General features: G+C 50.3%; 1 protein-coding gene across 1 annotated transcript in view; it reads left to right on the top strand.

Moving 5' to 3' along the window:
* The first annotated feature begins 16,645 nt into the window (after positions 1-16,645).
* Positions 16,646-21,335, top strand: part of PANX3 (pannexin 3) — a 40,279-nt gene continuing 35,589 nt past the window's right edge. The window contains exon 1 of the mRNA XM_085647262.1: positions 16,646-17,065. Within this exon, the coding sequence (XP_085503388.1) occupies positions 16,885-17,065 (181 nt within the window). The 5' untranslated portion in view covers positions 16,646-16,884. The remainder of the gene's footprint in view (positions 17,066-21,335) is intronic.

Here is a 21,335-nt window from a genome sequence, read left to right as displayed (position 1 = left end):
GGGTGCTACTCCCAGGTATGTGTAGACACGTGACAGAACCATGTCCTGCATGCTTGAGTCAGGTGGATGTGGAGAATGGTGGGCCGGCCAAGGTTGGATGCATGGAGATGGCACAATGGGGTGTTGGATCACAGTGCCACTGAGGAAATATGAATTTTGTGATCAGTTATGTCCCCTATCGTAGACCCCAACGGCTCCATGTGCATGCTATAAGTACATGTATGTTCCCTCCTGCTCCAGTTCTGAAGACGCAAACATATGTGCGTCCACCGTCAACATGTCCTCTTTCAGATCCGCCATGAACGGGTCAGATATTCCATTCCTAAGTATGAAAGGCCACCGACTTTATGTGGTTCACTTTCCACATCTCACAGATTCAGGCGAGTAGGCCCGAATTCTGTCATCGAGCTTTTTCCTGCCTTCTGCCTCTGAAAGCTCCAGTCTGAGCCTGCATCTGTGACCATGAACTTTGTTTTACTCCTTGCGCGGCTAACGGTGCTTGATCCAGCCTGTCGCCTGCCAAAAACTGTATTTCACCTTCGAGATTATCTCCTTCGCTCCTCATCCGATGCATTCCTGTCTAGCAGTTTAGGTAAACATTCCTCCAGCTACCATGAAAAGGGGCCAGGCCTCGCTGTCCTCATGCAAGTAATTCATAGCCCCGTTACCATGGAATATTCCTACTCCCTCGCATCTAGTGTAGACACTTAGACGCTTGTACACGCACTAACAGTCAGTATAGTCAGTATAGAATAAGATTCTATCCTAAGAGACCTTTCCTTTTGGATAACACAGTTCTTTAAACATAGGATATTAGATATGATTTGGAATTAGGTTGACATAACCCCAGACTTCTGTCTCCACATGTATAGCTAAATGTCAAGTCCCCTTCACCCTCTCGTTGCACGTCAATCACACGTCATGCGGCTGCGCGCGCATCTTTGCCAACTATTTCTGCTGACATTGCAGGATTCTCTTATGGATCCACCCACTCATGACATCATGTATGATGACGTTTATTAAATTACGCCCTCTATTAGCTACGTATGCACCTTTTATCAGCTGTTACGCCTCTTGCATCTGCTTTACTGTAATGTATTTTCTATAAAACTGCCTATCTGTCAATAATATATGTTCCTTCCTTCCTGAACTTTCGTGGTGATGGAACAGAAGGCCCACAATTCGAATTGTCTCCCTTTGTATAGGAATAAAGCATTTTTAAACCTCTAATACCACGGATTCTGCCTCTTATATTTACTGAGTTATTCTTGATAGATTTTACCGCATAAAAAATAGTACCGGTAACGAAATATTTACCACACCACAAGGTTGTGTTGTGGTTGTGGGCTTCATCCTGAGTGTGTGCATGGATTGAGAAGGTCATCCTGCAGCTGGCAGTGATCTATTCCCCCCATCTCTGTTGGACGTTGATGTGGCCTGGTCACCGGATGTAGAAGCAGAGCTGGGCAGATGCACCGTGGATGTGGACAAGTATCATGGGAGTTGTAATGCACATGTCCGTAGAGTGCAGGGTAGGATTAGACATGGATGTCGTAGTTGACCTGGGGGATGGTCTCTCTTGCCTTGAGGTGGATGGAACTGGGGATCTTGTGCATAATGCAGAGTGTGCTGCAGCATGAGGCACAGATGCTGCTGATCAGCATAGCACATGTCAACAAGCAATCCATGAGGAACACCAGCTCGTTTGCGTGGACACTGGGTGCCCTTGCTGCAGGGCCTGCAGCAGCATGCGCCATGTCAAGAAAACAATGCCACAAGTTGCACACAAAGACAAGGATCTCAGGAAGGAACTATGCAAAAGGTGTATGTCAAGGAAGGAATGTCTGGTTCCACATGGCACACACACACACAATGGATGCACATGCAGCACAGTGGCCGTCGTGGAGACTGACATGCCTCAATACCTACACAGCCATGGACATCATGCACACTACAGATTCTAATCCCTGACAAACAGCTTGCATCTTGCTACTCTACACATAGACTCATATGCACTATCTCTGATAACTATGCCAGACATGCCTCATGCACAGTGGCAACAGACCACCATTGACAGCGAGGAGGCACCTTGGAGGCAGAGGGACACCTTTATTAGTCATGTGTGTCGGAATGCTAATGCAACTCTGTCAACACATACACAGGTCATGTGGATGAACATGTGGGACCGACACTGGCACCCCCCTTTGCACCACAGATGCTGGAAATCCATAGAACTGGCACACAAGTGACGGGTTACAGCTAAACACCCCCTGCTGCTCACGGAGAGGCTGCTAGACACCATTGAGCCTCTAATGGGGAATTCACACACCATGTCAACCCGGTGCAACCCGTATGTTTCCGAGGGCAGTGTTACACACATTGATGGCTTCATCACAATCCACAATCCCATTACAGATGACTGTCACCAAGTCTGACCATCAATTCAGGTGAATTCAGCTCCATGTCATGTGCCCCATGGTGATTCTACATGTATGCAAAGTAACCAAACATGAACAGGAGCAGTGCACACACATTCAAAACAAATACCACACCCAAAAAGCCGTGCTGCATCCCTTACCCTAAGGAGATTTTCAAACTTGTCCGTGCATGTAACGCTGATTCAGCACATGTTGCTGTGTTCATGAGGAATAGCAGGAGCACAACAATGCCACCAGCAGACAGCATGCGCAAGTACCTGTGGATGAGAGACACACCAGAAGTCAGCCAAAAGAATCACATCCGCATGCATGTGCATGTACTCGACACGTATAAGGTTGTCAACATGCTAGGTGACAATGATGACTCTGGAAAAACATTCTTCTATTGCACCATCACTCGAGTGACACATCCAAACACACCTCTGACTCACTTGGCAGACATGCAGATGGACACACACATTGCAACACATGCCACACACGGCCCAATGCGTGCACACTCAGACACTGGAACTCACCACTAAGCAAAGAAGTTGCGTATGAACCGACTCCGGATGTACTCTACCGCCTCCTCCTCCTCCACATCACTTGCCTCGTGACTAAGCCCTTCATCCTCCACGGGTGGATGGTCCTGCTCATCCGTATCCAGGATGAGTGGCGCAGCTTTCTCCACTGCCATGTTGTGCAGCATGCAGCACAAGAGGAAGATCTTGCAGACCTTCACCGGTGCATATGGGAGTGCGCCACCGGTCTTGTGGAGGCAACGGAATCGGCTCTTCAGGAGGCCAAACGTCCTTTCTATCACTCGCCTGGTCCGCCCATGGGCGTTGTTGTAGCGGTGCTCGGCAGCCGTGCTGGGGTTGCGGAGAGGCGTGATCAGCCATGGCATGTTGGGATAGCCAGCGTCCCCTACATGGAAACATCATGGACAAAAGTGGGTCAGGAGAAGCAGTAAGACAGGAAGATGACGTTAAATACAGGACTGCCAGAGTATACCCACCAACAATACATGCTTGTTCATTGTGCAGCTGCAGCATCATTTCAGGCACCCTGCTACGCCTCATGATGTAGGCATTGTGTGCTGATCCTGGAAAACGAGCACAGACATGTGAAATCACCATGTTGGCAAGACACACCACAAGGGCATTAATGGAGTGGTAATGCTTGCGGTTCCTATACGCTACCTCCTGTGCCTGTGGTGGTACCAAAGCCACATGTGTTCCATCTATGGACCCAATGACATGGGGCATCCCTCCCAGGGCATAGAACTCACGCTTGACACCTTTCAACTGCTCAGGAGTTGGGAATTTAATGAACTCATCTAGGTGATCCAACATGGCCTCTAAAAAATCATGCAGAACACGGCTGAACATGGTTTGGGACATGCTACCAACATGAGCAATGGTATATTGAAAGGTACCCGTGGCAAAGAAATGTAGGGCTGCCATCACCTTCATCTTGGGTGTCAGTGCAGTAGGATACCTGTGTAGCGGTTGGAGGTGTGGTGCCAGCCGTGTCGTCAAGTCCTCAATCAACTGTTGGGGGAAGCGGTAGCGGCGTATACAGTCATGTTCCCTCAGGTCAGCCAAGTCCGGAATTGGTCGAGGGAGAGGCGGAGCCCTGCAGTGAATTTGAAGGGACAACGTAGAGTGAGTACAGTACACCACCAATGTCAATGTACTGAGCACATGTTCAACAGGCAATACACATATGCTACATACAGAGTCAGGTCTGTGCAATATGCCCTGGACACGTATACCAGGCAGGTGACACTCCTACCAAGAGCCAGCTACAAACGTCGATTCTCAACCTCAATATGCCATGCCATGAAACTAGCTGTGGGCCAGTGTAAGTGAACAGGCAGACGCATTACAGGAGTTACAGACATCCACATATGTGCAGAAGAAGGATGTTTATTGTACAGACAGGTTGCGGAACACTAGATGCATAGGTCACATGTCATAGAAAAAGGACAGACCACACACCTTGCCATGAAGGAGTAAATGTCAAGACTGATCACACATACATTGAGAGTATGCAGATATGTCCTTGTTTTGAAACTCCGTGTCGATGCATACATACACACCTTACGTCGGATTACACATGTGGGCTGGTGTGCGTAACAGTGTGCCATACCCATCTACACACAGACACATGTTGGTTGCAGCAACTGCAGATGCATTTGACCAAACACCTACAGCAAACCTATGGGAACACATGACACACACATGACATAGTTACAGCGTGCAACGCGGGCATTCACATGTCAGGGGTAATATTCCATGTACCTGGCATCAGGGGACAGTTGCGGGTGTCGGTGACTGTGCCATGCCAGTGACGCATGGCTCAACAAGTCTGTACTACATGCACACATGTCAAAGGAGTGAAGGGGATGTGTGGCACATAGGGCACCATCACAGTACACAGCTCATCATACTTTTATTTGCTTCACACCTCAGGAGTAAAGTGCCACATCACAGCCTGACACACCTGTGCCTGACACATGTAGTACTGCACAGACAATGCCTTGATGTCCAGCCTTGGCCAAGTATGACAGCTCTATTCCTGTCTGTGTGCCGCCTGTCACCACTGTCAGGTGTGAAACGCACCGTACATACGCTCTGAGGGCGTGTGTAGGGTCCCTATCACTATGGGAGTGCTGGCGTATGCGTACGCCATAGTGGTACGGACCGTACATGTGTGTGTGGGGTCCCTATCACTATGGGAGTGCTGGCGTATGCGTACGCCATAGTGATATGGACCGTACACGCGTGTGTGGGGTCTCTATCATTATGGGAGTGCTGGCGTATGCGTACGCCATAGTGATACGGACCGTACACGTGTGTGTAGGGTCCCTATCACTATGGGAGCGCTGGCGTATGCGTACGCCATAGTGATACGGACCGTACACGCGTGTGTAGGGTCCCTATCACTATGGGAGCACTGGCCTATGCGTACGCCATAGTGATACGGACCGTGCACGCGTGTGTAGGGTCCCTATCACTATGGGAGCGCTGGCGTATGCGTACGCCATAGTGATACGGATCGTACACACGTGTGTAGGGTCCCTATCACTATGGGAGTGCTGGCGTATGCGTACGCCATAGTGATACGGACCGGACACGCGTGTGTAGGGTCCCTATCACTATGGGAGTGCTGGCGTATGCGTACACCATAGTAATACGTCCGTATGGACGTATTACTATGGTGTACGCATACGCCAGCACTCCCATAGTGATAGGGACCCTACACATGCGTGTACGGTCCGTATCACCATGGCGTACGCATACGCCAGCACTCCCATAGTGATAGGGACCCTACACACGCGTGTACGGTACGTATCACTATGGCGTACACATACGCCAGCACTCCCATAGTGATAGGGACCCTACACACGCGTGTACGGTCCGTATCACTATGGCGTACGCATACGCCAGCACTCCCATAGTGATAGGGACCCTACACACGCGTGTACGGTCCGTATTACTATGGCGTACGCATACGCCAGCACTCCCATAGTGATAGGGACCCTACACACGCGTGTACGGTCCGTATCACTATGGCGTACGCATACGCAAGCACTCCCATAGTGATAGGGACCCTACACACACGTGTATGGTCCGTATCACTGCATTTGGGGTGCCCTAGGGCCGTGGAACGGACCGTACCTGTGTGTAAATATTGAAATAACATGAGGGACACATGAGGGACAAGTATAAGGGCCTAAATGCATGCTGGTTGTCATGGAGACTGAGTTTAAAGTTTGAATTATTGCATCAGGTGGCCAGCAGAAGTCGGTTGGAAACAATATGCTTTGTTGCAAAGCGGTTGTTGACTTGACATCATGCTCAATTTTTAAACCATGCAAAGCCACTCACTGGGGTAGGTTTAAAGGGATTGGAGGAAACGTAGGATGCTAATGTGACTGACCAATCACTCTGTACTCCTGTAAATGAAACAGGCCAGCAAGGCAGATATAAGGCAGCCAGGTCCCATGAGAGAGCACTTGCCTGCACATCCTTTCATTCCACAACACTGCTGCTGCTCGTGATTCCTCTGGCACCATGTCCAGGTCTGTGGAGAGGGTCCAGCCATTCACCATGGAGGAGAATATGGCGTTGGTGTATGTGATCCTCCCACAGTACACCATGCTGTATGGTCGACCAGTGGAGCAGGTGAGTGCTGACTCCACTAGCTTAGACTGTGCCCCTTTTTTGTGACTGTGACTTCTGGCATTGTGTCCCTGTGTGACAGACATGCAATGTTGTTTAGAGTGGGTCCCAGGGTGGGGAAGGCCTCATGTCTCCCATGCAGAGCATGCTGTAGTTCCTGTGTGCACTCCTCACTTGCATAGTGCTTACTGTGACAACCAATGCATGGTGCATGCCACATTCTGCCTGGCTACTCCTCCTGGGAATGTTGTTGCTACAGTCCTGATGTGATTCTGTGGTCCCCCAGACAGTACCCATAGATGTGTGTTTGTTTAGTGTACCTGTGCTGTGAGCGTCCAAATGATGTGTTCGTCCCCTGGACATTGGTGTGTGTGTGTAAGTCCCCTGTCATGTGGGTGAGTGCATATGGGGAGTGTTGCACACCAGCTGCATGAGGGATGGATATACCCTTCCCATGTGATGTGAGCAGGGAGCAGTGCTGTGTGACTGCCGTGCTGAGCCAGCCCCACACCTATGACACCCCCCAGTCTAGTGGCACATGGGCAGAGTGAGGTTTGTACCCGCAGTTGGCAATGGCAGGTGATTGTCCTGTGCCTGTGTGTGTCTGTGTACTCTGCTAAGGTTGCGTCAGTGGGCTGGGGCATGTGACTGCTTTGAGGTGCTGTCCATAATCCTTGTGTAGCTTGTGATGCACAGTGTGATCCAGGATCATTGATTGTGTGGCACCCCTCATGCCACCTGTGTACTTTCACTGCCACGTAGTGCATTTTGCCTTCCACAGAGGATTATGTCCCTATGACAAAGGTGCAATGAGTTGCCTGCATACCATGGCCTGTTCAAACAAGACAAATTGTTAATATGTGTGTCTCTGTGTCATTGCTCAGGTGTATTAAAGTATTCTCACTTTTGCATCCTCACAGGTAGGCGTCCATGCCAAGGGGGAGATATGGAAGCAAGCCGTCAGTGCCGTGAGGATGACGGAGGGTCGGAAGCGGCGCCTAGCCCAGGTGAGGAAACGCTGGCAGGATATCCGGTGCTGGACGAGGAGGATTGCACGGGTCCTGCTGGGGGACTCACCTGAGAGCCAGAAGAACCGTGGCGCCGGCGTCTGACCCACATCCATAAGCGTGTGCTGGCGGTGGTCTTCCCCGACTTGGATAGGCGCTTACAGGAGAAGCAGCAGCAGGTAGGTACATGTGTGTTTGTTGTGTGTCACCAGCTTTTGGAAGTGTGCAGTTGCATGGATACACTGCCAGGGTTTAAATGTGCAGTGCATAACCAGTTCCCCAAAGTAAACCGGTGCTGTTCTTCCTCCCTTCCCCTCCTTGCCATGTGTTCCCTGGTCTGTGTGTAGTCACTCTTGCACAAGGTAATCTAGGCTGGCAGTTAATCCAAGTGCCCAATGCTTGCAGCATCATGTGTGGGGGTGGTGTATAACAGGTTTTGGGACCTTGGCTGTGCCCTGGCCAGTTCAGTCATTGTGGGGTCCATGTCAGTTGGCACTGATGCTGAGTCCCAACATAGGAGTGTGCCTTAAAAGTGTACTGCCTTCCAGCATGCATGTCCAATGTTGTGCCCTCTGACATGATGTGCATGAGTGGGAGTAATGCATAGTGCAGGGACGGTTGCTTCAGTTGCAGTCATATCCATCCAGGACCATGGAGGAGTGTGGCCACTACCGTGCCCTGGGGCACCTTTTCCTAGGTATCATGTGTGTCATCCAACAATGTGGACATTCTCTGTGTCTTCGGCATAGGTTGGGCTCTGTGGCATTGTACCCTGGCCTCATCTGTATTGACGTAAACTGTGCTACATGTGTCCACTGTACAGTGTGACCCAATTTTGCTTGTGCATACTCACAGTGGGCAGTGCCTGTGTGTCTTGGAACGACAATCTGATGATGGTCGATTGTCAATGATATATGTGGACAGGCGCACCAGGGGTAGTTTGTGTACAATCAGGATTTAGTGCAGGCCATGTGTTTTTATCCCAGAGTAAGAGGTGTAAGTACTTCCTCTGTCTCAATCACATTGTCTCAGGTAGGGGGTGGTTTGTGCGGGCAAGGCCTACATGTCCAAATCTGAAGTCTCCCTGCATACACTCAAGGTGCAGTGACCCAGTCATGTTGGGCTTGTTTTAATGTATTAGCTTTGCAGCATGTGCAAAAAGTTAATAGACATGGTTTCTGCTCATCCCTTTTTTGGCAACGCTGTGTAGTACAGATGCTGTGCACAATTGTCCCCAGAGCCTGGCTCCTCTGTCCAATTTGATATCAAGTAATTTGCTGTTGGGTCATGCTCTCCATTGTTTCGCAGTGGCATGGTGGGTCAACCAGCTGTGTGTTGCAGGGCCTACATATGTACCTTGTATTGTAGATGTTACTCATGTTGCTTTTCAGGCTATGCACTGTGACCTATGTAGATTTGACTCATGTGACATATGTATACAGGTGTCTGATTATTTCCTGTCTCTTCACCTTGCCCACAGCATCGTCGGGGGACTCCGAGGGAGACACTGGCACGGACCGTGAGGAGGGAGCAGGCACCAGTGGCAGCAGTGCTGTCTTGTCTGGCGCATCGAGTGGCACGGAGGCCGAGGGGAGTGAGGCGGAGGACCTGTCCAGTACCACCACCGACTATGACGCTGACGGGTCCGAGGCTGAGCTCCCAGAGGGGGCGGAGGCTGCTCCCACAGCTGAAAGCAGCACTCGATCTCTACCCGCCCCCTCCATTCCCATCACCGGCCTCCCACTTGCTCTGGTCCCTTCCCGCCGTGCTAGGTCACCACGTGTCTCCTTCTTGCCAGGCACCGCACCCACTGCCCCTGTCTCCACTGCTGCCATGAATGCCGAGTCTGTGGACATCCTGCGCCAGTTGCAGGTTGGTCAGACTGCGATGCTTAATGTCCTCCATGGCCACACCCGAGTGCTCACCCAGATGGAGGCATACATGGAGGGCATCTCAGCTGCGCAGTCTGACCAACTCCAGTTGCTGAGGTCCATAGACTCGACACTGACTGCAGCAGTGGGTCTCCTGCAGCGCTACGTCCCCCCCCTACCCCTGCACCATCCACACTTCCCACTCCCATGCCTGTCCAAAGCACACACAGACGTACCCATGCACGCACCCCACCAGACACAGGCACCACACCACCAGGGAAGGCCAAGCGCACACCTCCTGTCACGCACACACAGGGTGAAGTAGGCACACCCACTGGGTCGGGGGGCAAACGGAAGACACGCAGCCACAGTGGGAGTCTACATTCATCACAACCCACTTCCTCCAAATCCACTCCCCTCAGCTCTCCTGGCCAAGATTCCACCAAAGAATCCTTCCTGGCCGCTCTGTCCCTGAGCCCCAGTGTGACACCACCCCGCAAGCGGTCGAAGGAGTCCCCGGTCAGGGTAGTTGAGTTCCCCCCCATCCACACCCTCCCCCAGTAGCGCTGCGACCCATCCCTCCGACACCCCCCCTCCTTCGGGCCTGTGGTTCCTTCGGGTGCAGGGGAGACGCTGGAGGACGTTGCAACCGTGTGCAGCGCCATTCTCACCTCCACCTTTGGCGCTGCCCCACCCCCTGTGGTGGAGTCCTCCGTCCCTGCACCCACAACACCTACCCTTGCCCCTCCTGTCCCTGCGGTGCCTGGTCCTTCCCCCCCACATGATGCCCCCCCCCGTGGAAGCAAAGGAGGTATGAACTGTGCAGGCAAGCTAGGGGACACGCGTCCCTATGTGTCCCCCACCAGGAATTGGACTATCGACTGCCCTATGGGCCTTGTACATATTGAACTTTCAATAACAAATGTTTTTTAATGCTGAATAAAGCAATGTTTTTTTCCCTTTGCACACTACTGCTTTTCTGGTATTGCTGTTGGTGGTGCTGCTCCATGATTTGGGGTGGGGATAATGTGTTAGGTGTCTGGGAAATGTAGTAGTGTGCTGCTCATGGGGTGGACCCTGGTATCTGTGTGCCATCACAAGGTATTTGCGAAATAACTTTGTTCATGTAAGCTCTTACTGCATGGTGACATTGTCCCAAGGTGTGTTCCTTCCTCTGTGGACCCTGACATCTTCCCTGCAGGGTGTTTCCTAAATTTTGTGCTGAGCTGTGTCTACATATCCTTGGTGTGTGACGGATCTGTTCAACTTTGCCCATGCATGCTGGGCAATGTCTCCACCTGCATCATTTGTGGCATCCTTGGTGGTCACTGTACTTGTGTGTGGAGTATATTGACGTGACTTCATGTGGACATGTTCCCTTTTACACACTATGCATGTGTGTACTCCCAGCCTCGCACACATGTTACGTGTTCTGCAGGGTCTTTGAGCACCTGACTGACAATTGTGGGCATTGTATCTGTGGGTACTGCACCCTTTTCTTTCCATGGGCACTGCTGGGGGGACTCTGCACCCACCCCTCCTATGTCTGGGCACTGCTGGGAGGACTCTGCAACCACCCCTCCTATGTCTGGGCACTGCTGGGAGGACTCTGCACCCACCCCTCCTGTGTCTGGGCACTGCAGGGAAGACTCTGCACCCACCCCTCCTGTGTCTGGGCACTGCTGGGAGGACTCTGCACCCACCCCTCCTATGTCTGGGCACTGCAGGGAGGACTCTGCACCCACCCCTCCTGTGTCTGGGCACTGCTGGGAGTGATAGGCACCCACCCCTCCTATGTCTGGGCACTGCTGGGAGGACTCTGCACCCACCCCTCCTGTGTCTGGGCACTGCTGGGAGGACTCTGCACCCACCCCTCCTGTGTCTGGGCACTGCTGGGAGGACTCTGCACCCACCCCTCCTGTGTCTGGGCACTGCTGGGAGGACTCTGCACCCACCCCTCCTTTGTCTGGGCACTGCTGGGAGGACTCTGCACCCACCCCTCCTGCGTCTGGGCACTGCTGGGAGGACTCTGCACCCACCCCTCCTGTGTCTGGGTACTGCTGGGAGGACTCTGCACCCACCCCTCCTGTGTCTGGGCACTGCTGGGAGGACTCTGCACCCACCCCTCCTATGTCTGGGCACTGCTGGGAGGACTCTGCACCCACCCCTCCTGTGTCTGGGCACTGCTGGGAGGACTCTGCACCCACCCCTCCTGTGTCTGGGCACTGCTGGGAGGACTCTGCACCCACCCCTCCTGTGTCTGGGCACTGCTGGGAGTGATAGGCACCCACCCCTCCTATGTCTGGGCACTGCTGGGAGGACTCTGCACCCACCCCTCCTGTGTCTGGGCACTGCTGGGAGTGATAGGCACCCACCCCTCCTATGTCTGGCCATGTACGCTCGGGACATACACGGGTGGGGGTACGCTCCGAACATACACTGGTGTGGTGTGGGTACGCTCCATACATACACGGGTGGGGGTACGCTCCGTACATACCCGTACCCACGCTCTGCAGGCCTGGGTACGGCCTGTACCCATGCCTTTGGAACGTGGGTACGGTGCATACCCCCATTGTTGGGGTGCCGTAGGGGTCCGCATCGTACCTAGGCCTTCAGGGCCTGGGTACGGTGCGTACCCCTATGGCACCCCATTGGGGGTCCCACCGTACCCAGGCCTTAAGAGCGTGGGTATGGCTCGTACCACGCCCACCCCTACATCACCCCAACAATGCTGGTACGGCCCGTACCCAGGCCTTTGGAACGTGGGTACGGGCCGTACCGCCATTGTTGGTGTGACGTAGGAGTGGGCGTGGTACGACCTGTACCCACGCTCTTAAGGCCTGGGTACGGTGCGTACCCCTACGGCACCCCATTGGGGGTCCGCACCGTACCCAGGCCTTTAGAACGTGGGTACGGGCCGTACCGCCATTGTTGGGGTGACGTAGGGGTGGGCGTGGTACGACCCGTACCCACGCTCTTAAGGCCTGAGTACGGTGCGTACCCCTACGGCACCCCATTGGGGGACCGCACCGTACCCAGGCCTTTAGAACGTGGTTACGGGCCGTACTGCCATTGTTGGGGTGACGTAGGGGTGGGCGTGGTACGACCCGTACCCACGCTCTTAAGACCTGGGTACGGTGGGACCCCCAATGTGGTGCCGTAGGAGTACGCACCGTACCCAGGCCTTCAGAGCGTGGGTACGGGTCGTACCACGCGTACCCCTACGTCACCCCAACAATGCTGGTACGGCCCGTACCCAGGCCTTTAGAACGTGGGTATGGGCCGTACCGCCATTGTTGGGGTGATGTAGGGGTGGGCGTGGTACAACCCGTACCCACGCTCTTAAGGCGTGGGTACGGTACGTACCGGAATTGTGATGTTGCCGGTTCGCGTCAACATCCACTTCCGTTGTGGCGGACGCATGCGTTGCTGGACACGCCCCCACCCCCTCGAAGTGACCAGGCCCTGAAGGTCAGGTATGTCCAGGGCATGTGTGGTTTGTGACTTGGGTGGGGGTTATGTGTCCTGCCCCTGCCCCCCCCCCCCCTTTGCCCCTGGGTGTTGTTCTGACCTTCTGCGGCGTCTGTGTCGGTTCCTGTAGAGCAGGTGGACTGCTATGAGGGCTGGGATGACACGTAGGTTCGGGTCCATGGCTGTCCGTCGCGAACAGGTGCTCCTTGTTCGCGTCGTCCTGATTTCCCGGCAGTTTTTGGCAGCCGGAAAATATAATCCGTGCGGGGTGACGTCGGTACGGATCGTACTTCCTGGTTCGTGAAACGCAGCCTGAATGCGTCCCGACGTCACGTTGGCGCTTTACCGGATTACATTTGTATGTATATTTTCGTTGGTCGGTGTTTTGTGCGAATCGTACGGAAATAGTGTTTCCATACGAATCGTACTTGCATTTTTGTAATGTTTTTTGACCGGATACGAGTCGGACGGAGAATACGCTCCGACCGACGGTTCGTACCCGGTTTTTCCAGGATCCGAATCGGCACCATAGTGTAGAGCGGTGCAGAGTAGATTGCAGTGTCAGAGTGCAATAGTATAGAGCAGAGTGCTGCAGAGTGTCATAGAGTGGAGTGGTGCAGAGTAGAGTGAAGTAGTGCAGGGTAGAGTGCAGAGGTGTAGAGCAGAGTGGCACAGAGTAGAGCAGCAGGGAGTAGAGTGGTGTAGAGTGGAGTGATGCAGAGTGGCATAGAGTGGAGTGGTGCAGGGTAAAGTGCAGAGATGTAGAGCAGAGTGGCACAGAGTAGAGCGGCGTAGATTAGAGTGGTGTAGAGTGGAGTGATGCAGAGTAAAGTGGCATAAAGAGCAGTGGCGTACAGTGCAGTGGTATAGTGTAGAGTGGAGTGGTGCAGAGTAGAGTGCAGGGGCATTGAGTGCAGGGGCATAGAGTGATGCGAAGTAGAGTGATGTCTAGAGCAGTGACATAGAGTACAGTGTTGCAGAGTAGAATGGAGTGGTGCAGAGTGCAGTGACGTAGATTGCAGTGGCATAGGGTAGAATGTTGTAGAGTATAGTGGCGAAAAGTGCAGTGGTGCAAAGTAGCTGAGTTAGGTGCAGTGGCATAGGATGCACTGGCTTTGAGTAAGTGGTGTAGAGTGAATTGGCATAGAGAACAGTGGTTTAGAGTAGAGTGGCATAGCATGGACTGCAGAGGCATGGAGTGTTGCAGCGTAAAGTACAGATGCGTAGAGAACATGGAATACAGTGGTTTTCAGTAAAGAGGGGTAGCGTAGAGTAAAGTGGCATAGAGTGCACTGGCTTAGAGTGGAGTGGCACAGAGTGCAGTAGAGTGGCGTAGAGTGCTTTGGCGTAGAGTTGATTGTTTCAGAGTAGAGTGCAGTGTTGTAGAGTAGAATGGTGTGGAGTGGTGCAGGGTGGAGTGGCATAGACTGGAGTGGTGTACAGTGCGGTGGCAAAGAGTGCAGTGGTGCATAGTAGAGTGGGTAGAGTGGACTGGCATAGAGTTGAGTGGTGCAGAGTAGAGTAGAGAGGCATAAAGGGAAGTGGCATAGAGTGCAGAGGGGCACAGTAGATTAGAGTGGCGTAGAGTGTAGTGTCATAGAGAGCATTGGCATGGAGTGGTGCAAAGTAGTGTGCAGTGGCACAGAGTAGGGTGGCAGAGAGGACAGTGGCAGAGAATGCAGTGCTGCAGCAGTGCCTCCATGAGAGCAAAGATCATCACCCTGCTGCTGAAAGTGAAGGGTAACATAACAAATAAAATGATAATAAATCAAATTTATTGCCATTTTATTTTTAATTCTGGCAATTACATTTTGAGCATAGTAGTGTAGTGTGGGGTAGAGTGAATTGGCATAGAGTGGAGAGGGGGGGTAGAGTGAATTGGCATAGAGTGGAGTGGGGTAGACTAGAAAGGCGTAGAATGGAATGGTGCAGTTAAGAGTACAGTGATGCAGCGTGCAGGTGAGTGGAATAGTGTGGAGTGGTACAGAGTAAAGTGCAGTGGCGTGGAGTGGTGCAAAGTAGAGTGGAATCGGGTAACAAGGAGCATGCATGGTACAGTAGCATACTGCCATTTCAGCCAACACATCTTCAATTGAAATGAACATTAGCCAGCATGATAGTCATATAAATCCTCTCACTTTGAAGTCAGAGAAAGAAAAATAGAATAGAGCTGGTTCTATCAGGGGCCCCCCCTGCAGGGTTGGGGCCCTGGGCCAGCTCCCACTTTGTCCTTACCTTAAAACGTTTCGGCTGTATACAAGTGTCTCGCAATCTAGAAACATGCGCTAGTACATGGACACTCACAAACATTTTCAGAGGGACCACAAAGTATGGTGTGTGGGGTGACCAGTTGCAGCACTGATGCCAGCAGGGTAGCAATCAGCTGATTTGAGGTGTTTAAGGTCGTGTAGGGGAAGTGAAGCATGTACATTTATTAGTTGGACTGCACAGTGTGAACCCAGAAAACCTGGGATCCCCACTTGACCAAATTGTGTGATCCTAGGCAATTGTTTTTTTCCCACTTTGTCACCTTTTTCTTCTTTTGTGTTTGATTCAATAAACTGTGATGTTATGCAGTGATATCATCGGATGTACTTAGGTGGAAAGGTTATGCATGTTAATTAAATGCACCTTTTTGAATTTTGAAGAGACTATCATATTTTTATAGGTTTGTTGTAAGATAGCTTTAAAAAATGAAAAAGTTTCTAAAGTTAAGTGGTGCATGGCGCTTCTTTTCTTCCATTTTGAATGTTAGTGCTGAGTCTAGTAAACTGCAGGCCGGTGCTGCTGTTCACCAACGGCCGCATTGGAAGGTCAGGAGGGCTGCAGGCGGCCCCGGTTGGGTTTTGAGTATCACTGCGCTAACATATGCACTCACAGGCTCGACCCTAAACAGTAGTACAGCCATTGCCGTAGTACACAGTGCTGCTTGCCAGGACTGACTGAATGTGCCATATATGACATCAGCTCACTTTGTGGCTATGATTTGTGACACGGGTACTGGACCTCCTTACACCTCACTTTTCTGTGGCACTAAAAAGTAAGCCCTTTTGGCTCATTCCTAAAAGTAATCCCTAACGTCACTCACGTGTGCACGTTTGTCTTTCCTGATGCTTATGTTTATTTATTTGCTTGCATTTGATTTTCACAATATCAGTTTAATTTCCCAAATCAAGAATGATAACCAACCACCCAGTCACACACGCTGGTAGCATCCCTATGGCACAGGCCTTTCATGTGGAGAGGGCCACAGGTTGGGGTTCGGTTGATAAAGGCGTGTCCTCATAAGTGTGTTAACAAATAAACTCAGCATCCACAGGGGCTGCACGAAAAGAAATCGCTACCCGCTCATTTTCTGAGCCGTCTAACCCTGGTTTCCACCCCAGCATTTACTCTGCTATAAATATGCAGCCTATTATAAGCTGGGGTAAAACCACAGACCACCTTCTTGTAATTGTGTGGCATGTGGCTCTGATGGTGTGCGCGCCAGCTGGGGTACAGCTTTCAATTGCATGTTCAACATCGCCTCCACAACGGCCTATTTAGCATTACATCTAAATTTAGGGCCGAAGCCTCACTTTTACCGCCCTGACATGAAAGGAGGCCTGTTTCAAATTACATCTACTTTTCGTTTGAGGGGACTTTACGCTCTCAGTATTGCAGAGTTCATTTAGGGCTCTGAGCGCTCAAGTGAGAGGGTCTCTTCCAAACCCTGTGCCGAGCACTGTTCTCTTAACTAGAAGACAAGTGCTTTAAATGGGCAGGTAACGCCCGCAAAGAGATTTGTCAAATATTTTTTTATTGCTTATACCTCCACACCACGGATCTTAACCTACAACTTGTAAAATAAGATAGCATAATTTACATTTTTCTCTTGAGATCTCGGTCTTTTTTTCTAGTCGTAGAAAGGGACAACACCGCCGAAGCGATGTCTATTGCAAACACCGCAGCGGAGTACATGCTCTCCGACGCCCTGCTGCCTGACCGGAAGGCCTCGCGCAGCAAGGGCTTCCGGCTGGAGCTGCACACGGACCGCGTCATCAAGTTTGTCTCGGTGGGACTCCCGCTTCTCCTCGTGTCTCTCGCCTTTGCCCGGGAACTGTCGACAGGTACGTTATTCTGCACTTTGTTTTGCAATGTTTTTGAAAACACACCTGTGTTTGCTCTAGGAAGCACAGGCAACGGTGATCCAGAGGCGTCACCTTGAATTTATGAGTATATGCATACGAAACATAAGAGTTCTGATAACGTAAAACCGAGTAGTGCTGGACATTTTGTGTAGGTGATGAGCTAGGACAGATGTAATGATCATCATGTTCCAATTTTTTGGGTTAGGTCAGTCAGCGAAAATGTATTTTTTTCACTAGTAAAAATGCCCGCACAGGTGAAAAATTGCTCGAATAGTAGGTTCATTTGCTTTGTGCAACTAATGTGATCTGGCCCATGATATAGTATGTACTTCTGAAAAAGCCTATGACATCTGCCAGAGGGAGAGATATTGGGAAACAAAATTAACTAATTAAATATGCAAAGTATCCGAGTATGATAAATGCGTGTTGTTATACAGAAAACATTAATACTTATAGTCTTTTTCTACAGCAATCAGGATTTGCAAACAAATCACTTTTAAAATGCAGTTGAATGGCCAGACATATTTCCTACCGAGGCTGATAGAGTGAGGACAGACACGCCTATGAAGAGAGGGAAGCAGAAGTGTTGGAAGTTGTTCGAGTAAGAGGGTTTGTGTATCAAATCATTTATGTTGAACTGGCTGAGCTGAACTACAATTTGCAAGTGAAAACAACAGCTCCTGAGTCACATTTTCATGATTTGGGGACATTTACCCTTGCAGATGGAGTTCTCTCCCATGCAAAGTCTGTCAATATGCCTGCATTTCTGCAGTAATAAGTTTAGGGTACTTAGGGAGATATGTACAAGGAAGTGGCGGAGTGAGGCAGTAGCCATCATGGCTTAATGCCTCACTCTGCCACTTCAGAACCGCAAGGCTGCACCATCTTACACAAATGTGGTGCGCTGGCGCTTAGTTTATCAGCTTGGTGCCAACGCAGGCACCCTTGCACTATAGTGCAAGGGTGTCTGCGTGCATCGAAGGATTGTTTGTGTGTAGGAAGGGGTACCTTCCTACACATAAACAATCCTAAAATGACATTTTGTCACTTTTGAATGTGCTGCTTCATGCATCTCATCTGACCCTCTTCTTTAATTTGACTCCCCGCTGTTGTATACTACAGACCTCTTGAAGCTTTCCGCTAGTGCCAAGATGCTCCTTGGAGTGAACGTGGCGCTTTATAAATGTATTCATTCATTCATTCAAAATGGCATTTTTCTTTACAGATTGTTTATGTACAGGAAGGGGGACCTCCCTGTACATAAACAATCCATGGCATTTTGCTTTTTCCATGTGTTATTGTCAACTCAGACAAGACCGAAGTACTCATCCTGGAACCTGCCCACTCAGCCTGGGAAGACTCCTGGTGGCCTGCCACACTGGGAACCCCTCCCACCCCCATGGACCATGCACGAAACCTCTGCATCATACTGGAATCCTCGATCACAATCAACCGCCAGATCAGCGCCGTATCCTCTTACTGCTTCCACACGCTCTGCCTGCTTTTCAAAGACATTCAGATGGATCCCCACAGAATCCGGAAAGACAGTCACCCACTCACTCATCATCAGCAGACTCGACTACGGCAACACACTCTATACCAGCGTCACCCAGAAACAGCTCAGGAAACTACAGAAAGTTCAAAATGCTGCAGCTAGACATCCCCCACCACAGCCACATCACACAACACCTCTGACAACTCTACTGGCTCCCAGTCAACAAGAGACTCACCTTCAAGCTCCTCACACATGCCTACAATCCAAGACGCAGGACCAGCATATCTGAACCACTGCCTCTCATCCCATGTACTCGCTTGAGAACTTTGCATCACCCAACTTGCTCTGGCCACTGTCCCATGGATTCACTAGCCCAGAACCGGAGGAAGATCCTTCTTCTACCTCACCACCAACCCCTCTACATCAGGCAATCCCCGTCATGACCCAGTTCAGGAAGGATCTCAAGACCTGGCTCTTCCACTGAACCTCTATGCGCAGACGGATCAGCAGCCCCCTCCCCCCTTCAGAGACTTGAGGCCCTCATGGGTAACTAGCAGTGCTATACAAACTCCTTATTGATTGATTGACGGTTGACATGAGTGATTGGGCTGAGGTCAGTGTCATTGTAGACCCGTGTTGGACTTGGCCCTTTCTGCCGTGTCATCCCCAAAATTCTTTCCTTTACTCTCCTGTTTTCTGAACCCATTGTAATTGGGTTTTAGGACTCTGCACTTTACCACTGCTAACCAGTGCTAAAGTGCTTGTGCTCTCTCCTTTCAACTGCTAACCAGTGCTAAAGTGATGGTGCTCTCTCCTTTCAACTGCTAACCAGTGCTAAAGTGCTTGTGCTTTCTCCTTTCAACTGCTAACCAGTGCTAAAGTGCTTGTGCTCTCTCCTTTCAACTGCTAACCAGTGCTAAAGTGATGGTGCTCTCTCCTTTCTACTGTTAACCAGTGCTGAAGTGCTTTTGCTCTCTCCTTTCAACATAAGTGTTGGAAGGACATTTAGGATATGCAAGCCTTGTGTGGGCCCCTACTGACCATGTCGATTAAACAACAAAAGTTATGATTTTTGCTTGTTGTTCAAGTACAATGAGGAAAGAACAGAACCCACCAGTACCGATTCTGTGTGACATGTAACTGTTCATTTAGGAGGTGAGAAGGTAGTGAAGGCAGCCGAGAGGTCAATAAAGATGACAATTGGTAGAGTTTTGGTTCATTTGTTTCGGGATGTAATTCCATATTTTAAACAAGTGGTAGTGATACTAGGCTTTGAACAACAGACCTTGTAGAATTGGTAGAATTTGTGGCATGTTTTGAGAAAGTGATGAGTAACGGCAAAAAAACTTAATTTGTGGGATTTATATGCATAATGGTAGGGTGTCAACAGTGTGGTTCATGTCTAATATAGTGAAGTCCACTGAGTGATATTCATAGGGGGAGGAAAGGGTACACTGCTTAAATGAGCTGCTGAGGGAGCTGGTGAGGATTTAGGGGGTAATGACAGTGAGGAGGTCTTTATTCTCTATACTGAAAGTGGCTGGGGTATTGTCATTGAGAGTGGGGAGACTCAAGGGGATCAGAAAATATGGTTTTGAGTGTGTTGCTGTGTCATTTGGGTGAGGTAAAGTTCAGCTCGTCATGGGGGTAGGGAGAGGGAATGGATGTGAGAGCAATGAGTTGCATTGATTTTTCCCATGGTATGTTAAAGATATTGGCATTCATTGAGTGTGCCACTGTGGTCCTGGGAGGGGTAGAGTTGATTTTGTACGGGGTTTGATGAGTAAAGTCTGTATGGCCGTGTGCTACATCTTCTGATTATTGAGTGGAGAGTGGGTTGCAGTTGTCAGGGGCTTTCCCTGAAAAAGCACTTGGCGTTTCAGTGCAGCTTTAATTTCTTTCATGGGGTCTGAAGTAGGAGCAGAGTTGGCTGTACCTAATGAGGTCTGGCCTGGATGTCATGATCTTTGCATTGCACTATGGAAAGTGGATATATCCTTATGGGGCTCTAAGAGAAGCATGGATAGGATGTGGTGAAGGTTGTAGATTCTGTATTGTTGGCCATATGATCTCAAAAAGTCAGAAAGAAGCCAAGCTTTCAGTGAATCAGAAGGCTTTCCTTGTTCTTCTTGGGTTTGAGATGGTAGGACAGGGAAAGTTATTTAGAACAGGAGGAGGTGGCGGTCATTGCGGGAGAAGGGGATGAGTCTATAAGTCCTACAGGGTAACTCTGGGTTCTGAGGAGACAAAGCTTCATGGGAATGGAATACGCTTAGAAATTCAAAAGCCATTTAAGTATTCAGTTGGTTTACCTAGAGGTGTTGTCACCAAAAATCAGTACTTGGTAGTTACAATATGACGATACTTTATCTTTTTAAAGCATGTAAGGATAAACAGATGAACTTCAAGGCAGAAGAGGGTGACTCACAAGTGCAGGGCAATCAAGGCCTTGAATGCCATGTTGGTAAGGACATCAACCAACTTCCTTTTGCATTGAAATGGTATGTGGACGAATATGGCATGGTCATTGTGTAGTGTTATTGGTGTAGGAGTGTCACAAAGATCACTCCAGAGTTCTCGAACTGGAAGGGTTTTAAGTCAACCTGGACTTGTTGAGCAGTTTACTTACATGTGAATTTGTTTTTTTATAAACTGAATGATATGGGAGCTAGGGCAGCTAATATTCATAATTGTCTAGTATTTTGTCGATATTTAGATTTTAGGCTCAGCACAAGAATATATCTATAGATACCT

This window comes from Triturus cristatus, chromosome 3_2 (assembly GCF_964204655.1).
Source record: "Triturus cristatus chromosome 3_2, aTriCri1.1, whole genome shotgun sequence".
In the NCBI taxonomy this organism is placed as follows: Eukaryota; Metazoa; Chordata; class Amphibia; order Caudata; family Salamandridae; genus Triturus; species Triturus cristatus.
This window is presented reverse-complemented; position numbering and strand designations above follow the sequence as displayed.